At 31.9% G+C, this 8,497-nt stretch overlaps 1 protein-coding gene across 1 annotated transcript in view; it reads right to left on the bottom strand.

The window, feature by feature from the left end:
- The window catches only part of LOC108691848 (ral guanine nucleotide dissociation stimulator-like 1), a 44,468-nt gene extending 36,733 nt beyond the window's left edge, over positions 1-7,735 (bottom strand). Inside the window, exon 1 of the mRNA XM_018199779.1 lies at positions 7,201-7,735. Within this exon, the coding sequence (XP_018055268.1) occupies positions 7,201-7,230 (30 nt within the window). The 5' untranslated portion in view covers positions 7,231-7,735. The remainder of the gene's footprint in view (positions 1-7,200) is intronic.
- Positions 7,736-8,497: the final 762 nt, after the last annotated feature.

The raw sequence follows: 8,497 nt of genomic DNA, 5'->3' as shown, positions 1-8,497 counted from the left end.
TATATATATATATACATTTTTTATGCAAATTTCTTTTAAATAAATATATTAATTTTTAATTATATGTCACTTAAATAAAAATGAAATATTAATTTTTGAACAGGATAAATATAAATACATCGAAATTGTAATAATATCGATTAAATAATCAGTTCAAAGTGTATCGATCCAAATGGAGCAAAACCTCCGATCCTCAAATTGAGTCAGTCGCGCGATTTTCAATGAGGGGCTTGAGTCATCGGATAATTGTCACGATCATCGTATCTCGTGGCCTTCTTCGGACGTGAAAAACGTTGCTAATCACTTTAAGTGGACCTAATACTCGGATCGAGGCTAAATTTCCTATCGGAGCAGCTATAAAGGCCATTCCTCCTGATCCGTCATCTCACTCGATTTGATCTCACTGCGACAATTTCTAGTTATCAATTCTCTGCGAGAAATTGACTTGGATTCGAAGTGTGGGTAGATCCATACACGGATAAAGACGATTGCTCCAATTGAAGGATACGATAGAGATGCGCGGGAAGCTCTGTACGCGCACTAGTTTATAACTTGACGCTCGGGCCAATCTTCTCACGTCTCGCCGTGAGAAAGGCGGATGTCCATTCTGAATTCACGATACGGAACGAGAGGAATCTCTTTTCCTTTCCGCACAACTCGTGCTCCTTCCCCCTGCTCGCGATTTTCGCACGTCAGAATTGCGAAAGTACGCCGATATCGTGGCACGCGCGATCGTCGCGGTTTCTCTTTGAAACTGTAACACGCGACCAAGTTTCAGTCTGTCGTTTCCTGAATTCTTTTTACTATACTAGTTTATTATATCATGTGTACATATCAAAATTAAAAAAACATTCTCCCGTTATGGCATTTTCGAAAAAAATTACTTAAATATCAGTTTTACACAGATTATCATTTTCATAATAATTTATAATGTATAAATTAATAATAATTAAATTAATAAATAGTATCCAGATCAACAATTAAACGAGCTATAATTTGATGTGTGGCAAAGCAAAATTTATTATTTCACAATATACAATAATTTTCCATCGATATGTTTCGTGTTTACTATACTTAGTTCTCATCGCAGAAATATAATTATCTTATATAACAAAAATTAAATTAACATATTTAAAGGATCATCTCAATGATCGATTTTCAATAGTCAGTATAAATACAACCATATTATATTTAATCAATTTGTCGAATAATAAAATATAGTATGAGTCTAATCGTTGATTAATAGCGAGAAAGGATATTGTGAGTAACAGAAAATTTTCAGTAAAATTATAGATGTAGATTGATATCAAATTATATAAAATGATTGTACGTGCGTCCTTAATACTATTGGTAGATAATTAAATAGAATAATAATAAAGATATAAAATCGTTGCAGATCGAAAATTAAACAAATCTTAACAATTAAAATTATATAGATAAAAACAATGAAATTTATAAATTTTTGTATAAATATACATATAATTTGTAGCAAACTACCAATTAGAATATAAATGAACTTGCTTTTAAGTTAAATGTAAAGTCAATTAACAAATTAAAGAGTTATACATAATAATTATAGTAGAATAGAGAGTAAATTTTTTTTATATTATGCAATACTTACAATATTCATGAGGCAAATACACATAATATATTTTAATAGAATTAGCAGTTATCTATTGCGATTGCAAAGTAAAAAACTTAGATCCTCGGATCCTATTTACATGATACAAGATCTTGATTGCAAGAGAGTTTACACACGACTGACATACACGTATGTCAGAATATCAAGAGAACAAAGAACTAAGCGCTGTCGTTTTTGTTATTATTCGAGATTAAATTTAACAGATAAACATATATGTCATCTAGAGATTCGACCTTTTTCAAATTTATATCATTTAATTGTTAATGTGTAATGTTCCAGAAATGAGTCTTTTATTGAAATTTGATTCGATATCCATTATTCTTCCAACTAAAACTATGATTGTATTTCAATATACAATATTCTTATCATCGAATGTCTAGATGAGTCAACCCTTATATTATTAAAATGCTCATTATTCTCGTATTGAGTTTTCTCTTTGTCTGCCTTACATAAGAATCATCACAATTGTTACATTGAATTTTATAAACTACATTATTATAATATGTCAGAATAACCTTTTTTATCTTTATAAGCTTTTACAAATTTGTTAATGCATCTGTAATCTATGCTATATATTGATTTGCTAATCATGCGTGTGGCGGACTGTGTGACCTTACGGATAAATGGAAGTACATAATACTTTCTCTTTTTAGAAATTACTTCGTTATTAACTAGAACGTTATTGTCATCGTTCTTACGTGGAATTTTGGTTTCAAGCTACTTCTGTAATTTTACTGGAAACTTTCTTTTATTCATACTGACTGCCCTTTCTCGCTGTTAACCGACGAATTGATTGGATTATGACTCATTATTACTATGTTTTTGACAAATTGACTATGGTTGCGTTTATGAAAATCGAAGTTGAGATAATCCTTTAAATATGTTGTTTTAATTTTTGTTATATTGGGTAATTATATTTCTGCGACTGATGAGGACTAAGTATAATCGAAATGTGTCGGTGAAAAATTATATTGTGAAATAATAAATTTTATTTTATCACACACACACACATCTAATTATAGCTCGTTTAATTGTTGACCTACTATTTATTAATTTATACTATTTATTAATTTGTTTGAAAGTTATACGAACATTAAAGAATTATTTGTAATTTATGTTTTAATAATTAAATTATTATTAATAAATTAATAATAACCAATTAAATGAGATATGTTTAGAATTTTATACATGTGATCTTTGCATTATAGATACCAATTAGTTTTCGTACAACATTATGAAAGAAAATCTACGAACTGATCAAGATATAAGATTATATTTAATTTTCGCAACACTTGATGCTTAATTTGGAAACTGCATCATTATATAATTAATTAGGTATAAGACGTGCGATGTTCTTAATTGTATAATAAAAGTAATCAGAAAGAAAATAATGATATCGTGTATCTTTCTGTAATTGTTATTTCTTTGTTTTTATCTGAAGATATCTGCCTCTTGACAAGGTTTTGAACAATAGAAGACAGTTATCTTGGAGAACACGTATTAAGCTCTAATCTTTACTATATTTCGATTCGGCCTTAATTTTTCCCACGTTGCACCATGTTTTCCTTCGCCTCCTGTCTGCATTCCGCGACGCGCCTCGTTAGACTTGACACGTATTACTTTGCATTCCCCGTAAGCGTCTCAAGCCTCTCGCGATACTCGGCTCATCGGAGCGAATAGATCAGCTAGGAATGGATTCCCAATTTGGAATTAGTGTTTTTCCAGTTGGCTGCCGGAACTTTCCCAGAGCGATGAAGCAACTTATCTGTCCCGGAATGAGAACGATATGTCGCATTCGATCGCTTTGATCACCATGGAATGCAAAGGTTCGGTAGGACTCTAATAAGACCTGTTCGCTGAGATATTGATTTTTTAAATATTAGAATAAAAATTAGTCATCATCGAATTTCGATACACAGTAATCAAATTAAACGTTTTAAAAATATTCAATTTGCAAGAAATTTTTATATTACAATGATTAGAAACAAAATGGTAATGTGGGCTTCCATTTTCTTTTTTATGTAATTTTTTATTTTTTAATTATATTCTAACCTAATTAATGAAATGCAAATTAAATTTATTAATCGAAATTTAATACAAAACTTGATTACGACAATTTAAAAAATGGGAAAACTTTAAATGAAAAAGGATGTTATCATGTGATTATCTGATTTTTTTCAGGTTTATTTAGACTTCTTATAAAGTCCAAATACTCTCCTCTAAGGATATTTCTTAAAATCATCTTAAAATAATAATCAAAGATTTATAAAGGAAAACAACTTCCTGAAAATATTTTTCGTTAAAAATCTTGGGACGCATATTATTTACGTTAAAAAATATAGAAATGTTAACAAGATTTACATTTAAAATTAAATCCCAGCGATAATATTGAACTCATCACAAATTTACTGTAGTACCTTAAAAATTAATTTAAATTATAAATTCTTTACTTACGAACTTTAAACCACATTAAACTTGACATTAAAAATCATACTAAAGAACAATATCTTGTAATAGATAAATATTGTCAATAATTGTCAACAAAAAGTGGCTGTGACAATTGTTTCATGACTTTATTATTTAGTTAAGAACAAATTAAAAACATTTCAGAATTTTAAGTAAGATTCACATTAGCACTTTTTCCTCTCTTAATTATCATATTAATATTTCTATTTTTACGTAAATTGAGAGTCTTATGAGAGAAGTTCGCGGAAACATTCGAGAAACAAGACCACACTTGAATGTTAAGGCTAGTTCAAGAAATAAGATCTACTCTAGTTGCAAGATTAGATAGAGATTAGGAAGAGTTTTTTTCAAATTCTTCGTTAAAAACTTCTTTATATCTAATCTTCAACTTCGTCACATTTCCTTTGAAAGAGAAATACTTTCAATTGATAGAAGCTGCGGTGATAATCCTGAACGTTATTTGATTGATTCGAATGAGGACAAACGACGATATTAATTCAGGAGAATCTATCGCGACGAACATTGATAAGGACGTTTCACGGGCGCGCCGAAGGACTTGCGATAATCGACTTGCCGATAACGCTCGTGGAAACGTGACGGAATGTCAAGACTCAATGTCAGGCCAGCGAGGAACACCTGGGTGACGATTACACAAACGTGATATATCGGTACCGTAATTTTCTGCCCATTAACATCGACCGTCATCGCGGAAGCATTGCATCGGGGAATCGCCCGACTGGCACCTCGCACGCACGAGATCCTTGACATTTCCCTTACGATGCGCACGAAAGATAAGAGAGAGTCGGAGTTATGTGGAAACCGAGCGGCGCGACTTGAAACTGCAATTTACGAGGAGAGTTATAGCACTGTAGTATAATTTCAACAAATTGCATGAAAATATTGCGAAATGTCGAGATGGAGAAGTTCGCGGGGACGCCTTTTGTACTCTAAAAAGTATGAGTGCGTATTTAATATCATGCCGAGATTTGTATAATTTTTAAAGATTGGTATTCATAGTCAGTTTTTATAGACCGTTTTCTAGACCGTTTTAAGTTCTGTCTTGAGATGTCACGACCCAATCAGAGGACCGTATTAGCGTTTTAAGATATTACTTAAGACGATCTTGAAATAAAAACTGATTATAAATAGTGTTGATGTTGACATCAACATGGGTTTAATTTAATATGAGTTTAATACTCTGGTTTAAATGATTTAACATCATGCAATAGTATTAAATCTATGTTGGTATATCATCACCAAGACAGTGAGAATTATATTTAACATCCATGGTGTTAAAATATGTCCATATTTCTCTATGTCCATATTTTTTAAAGTGTAGTGGAACAAAGCATTTTAAAGGAATTCTATAATCGTGTCTTAATAAATGTCATAATGTCGACATCAACAGCAACATGGTGTGGATTTAACCCTGCTTTAAATGACTTAACATCAACATGGTTGGTGTTCTATCGCTTTACACGACCGATATGCAGTAAAGTTACAAGTTGGACAGCTTCGAGGCATGTCGCATTCAGCACAAATAAACGTCGCTGAAAAGCGACGGCGGAAGTGAAGGTAGAAATCGATTAGCGGAGCTGGTCGACTGTCAAGTTCTCGGTTCGGCTTGATTAGGGCCTAATTAGCTGCGAAGAAATGCCTGTAGATCAAATTTTCTGTACTCTCTTCATTTCACTTTTACAAGAATTATGCAAAGAATTTGAAACTTTTCCGTTTTACATAAGTTATTTTTTGCCCGTTTTATATAAATTAATACAGAAATTCTTGGATTTTTCTGGGTTTGTAAGATTTATAAGATTGTCGACGCTCCGAAAATGTTTTGCAGCAATTCTTGTGCTCCAAAAAATTTCGGGAAGTTCTTAATTCTAGAATCCTTCTAGAACCCTTTGGGGTAACAAAAATTCTGAAATATTTTCTTTAAGTACAAAGGATGTCAGTTTTGAAAGATAAAATTATTTATTTAGGTATGAAAAATTTGATCAATAATTAAAATTTTGCCGATCTTTTCAGGACTTTCTGAGATACAAAGAAATAATATCTAAGTAATTGATTTTCTACTTCAATTTACTCAATTTGTAATTATTAAATTATTAGATGGTTATTAAGACTTAGATGAATTGCACCGAAATAAAGAAACAGTGGTAAAATAATTTGTCGGAAAGTAGTCTTTATCGATCACGTCTTCAAGCGTCGTATCTCCGGAAACGAAAACGTACGATCCGTGACCGCGTTACGTCAGGAACGGGCTTTCAAATCCAACCACAATCCTTCCACGCGATAGCGAGAGAGAGAGAGACGGAAGAGAGAAGGAAGGAAACAACGAGCAGTGTAAGCTTAAAATACATTATCGTATTTTCAAAGCCGTGAAAACTAGATACAGTGATATCTATAAATGGATTACATCAGAAAAATTCTGATAAAATAGAAATTAATAGCAAGTAGAGACCGCAGAATAAACTAGTGTTCAAATATATCAAAACACTCGATAGTTTCGTATAACTATATTTTTCGTAAAGTATTTATATCTTCTATAATTCAAATCATACACAGAAGTGTCAAAAAAATTTAGTTAAGTAAAGATCTGAAAATAATTTTATTGGGCCATCAAAATAATTATGTAGGACGCTTAAGCTAGATAACAATGCTATAGAAAGTTTTAACATTTCAACAATCAGCTTGAATCTAATATAATTATTTAGATGGTACACGCAAAATTATTGTCAACTCTATATCTGGATGAATTTTTAAATACTTTAGCGAAACCATTTTTTCCGTACATAACGACACTCTTAATGTTTAAAAAAAAAGCGGAATAATGTTTCCAAATTAATTAAAAAGGGGAAATAATGCAAAAAAAAATCGAAAATCGAAAGAGAGAAAAAAATCAGGTATTATCATAGCCTTTATGTAAAACCTCAAACGACGCAATACATAGTATAACTTAACACACAGCTCGTACAAACGTACGACGGATGGAAAAGTCGCTCAACACGTTTATTCGAAGGATAGTGGAAAACAACAGTAGAGGGGATGCGGGGGCGATGAAAAAAAAAAGAGAAAGGCACGATAATTACCAAGGATTCGTCCCCATTGTCAGTGCTCATAGCCCTCCACTGGCGCTAGAGGGACCCAAACTCGTCGCTCGTCGTCGTCGTCTTCGTCGCCGGGCTGTTCGTTGCTCCTCTTCGCGGCTTCGCTTCCGGCAGCAGCAGCAGCAGCAGCAACAGCACGAGCCGACGACGCTCGTCATTCTGCGCCGAGGCCTGCCCCCCAAACGGGATCGTTCCCGAGGGAGTCTACCTGTGATAACCGCTCCGGGTCTAATCTATCATCCAGCATCGCGCCGTACGACGCAGAAATAACTTCTCCTCCTTTTAAGACTATCCGCTTCTTCTGGGACAAAACACCACTTTGACAGAACTGGGAATCGAAAGTGGGAAAGAAAAAGAGGAAGGATGATAGTGAGGATTGTTACGGATTTAGTCTCGAAGTGGAAAGTGAAGTAGAAAAATAAAAAGAAAAAGAAAGGAAAAAGTATATTGAAGAAGATCCTCTTATATACTTGTCACATTTTCATGATGCGAGGTTAATGAGGACAAAAAAAAGGGATGAAATGTGAAAATATGAGTAGAATAAGAAGATATGTTTGAAAGAATAATAAACACATAATAAAAATACAAATTTAGATGAAGAAATTTATTCGTGAATACTGATACGTAAATTTGTAATTGGCACAATGAAAGATTCAATAGTAGAAGTAGAGCATTAAAAATAATAATGATAAACGCGACATTATGATTGTAGTCATTTAAGTTATCATTTAAAGAAATAATCAGTTACATAAAATTTAAATTATATTATGAATAATAATAGTGAAAGGATAATAGTCAGGAAATTACAGAAACAATAGTTAAATAGAGAGAGACTGTAATAATGATATACTATCATTCAATCAGCTTTGATTAATAATCAGATAAAATCTATATAGATATATTCACAAGAAAAAGAGATATACACTATAATAATAGTTGAATAGGTAGCTAAAGAATTAAAGAAGTAATAGTTGAATGGAAATTGCTATGATGATATCACCTAGTAATCGGACAAAATGCGTAAATAAAAGAAAATAAACACTATAATAATAGTTGAATGGTAGTAGTTGAGGAATTATAGGAAGAGTAGTTGAATAGACTGTAATAATATTAGTCTATAATAATCGGATAAAGTCACATATAAAAAATAATATATAAAAAAAGAAAAAATACTATCATAATAGTTAATGATAATCCTTTCTCGTAAAATACTTTAATATCATATTTGAACTGTATGATAAATAATAATAGTTGAAAGATAATAGTTGAGGAAGTATAA

This window comes from Atta colombica, unplaced genomic scaffold, assembly GCF_001594045.1.
Source record: "Atta colombica isolate Treedump-2 unplaced genomic scaffold, Acol1.0 scaffold53, whole genome shotgun sequence".
In the NCBI taxonomy this organism is placed as follows: Eukaryota; Metazoa; Arthropoda; class Insecta; order Hymenoptera; family Formicidae; genus Atta; species Atta colombica.
The sequence above is the reverse complement of the archived record's forward strand: the minus strand, read 5'-3'. Positions and strand labels throughout refer to the sequence as shown.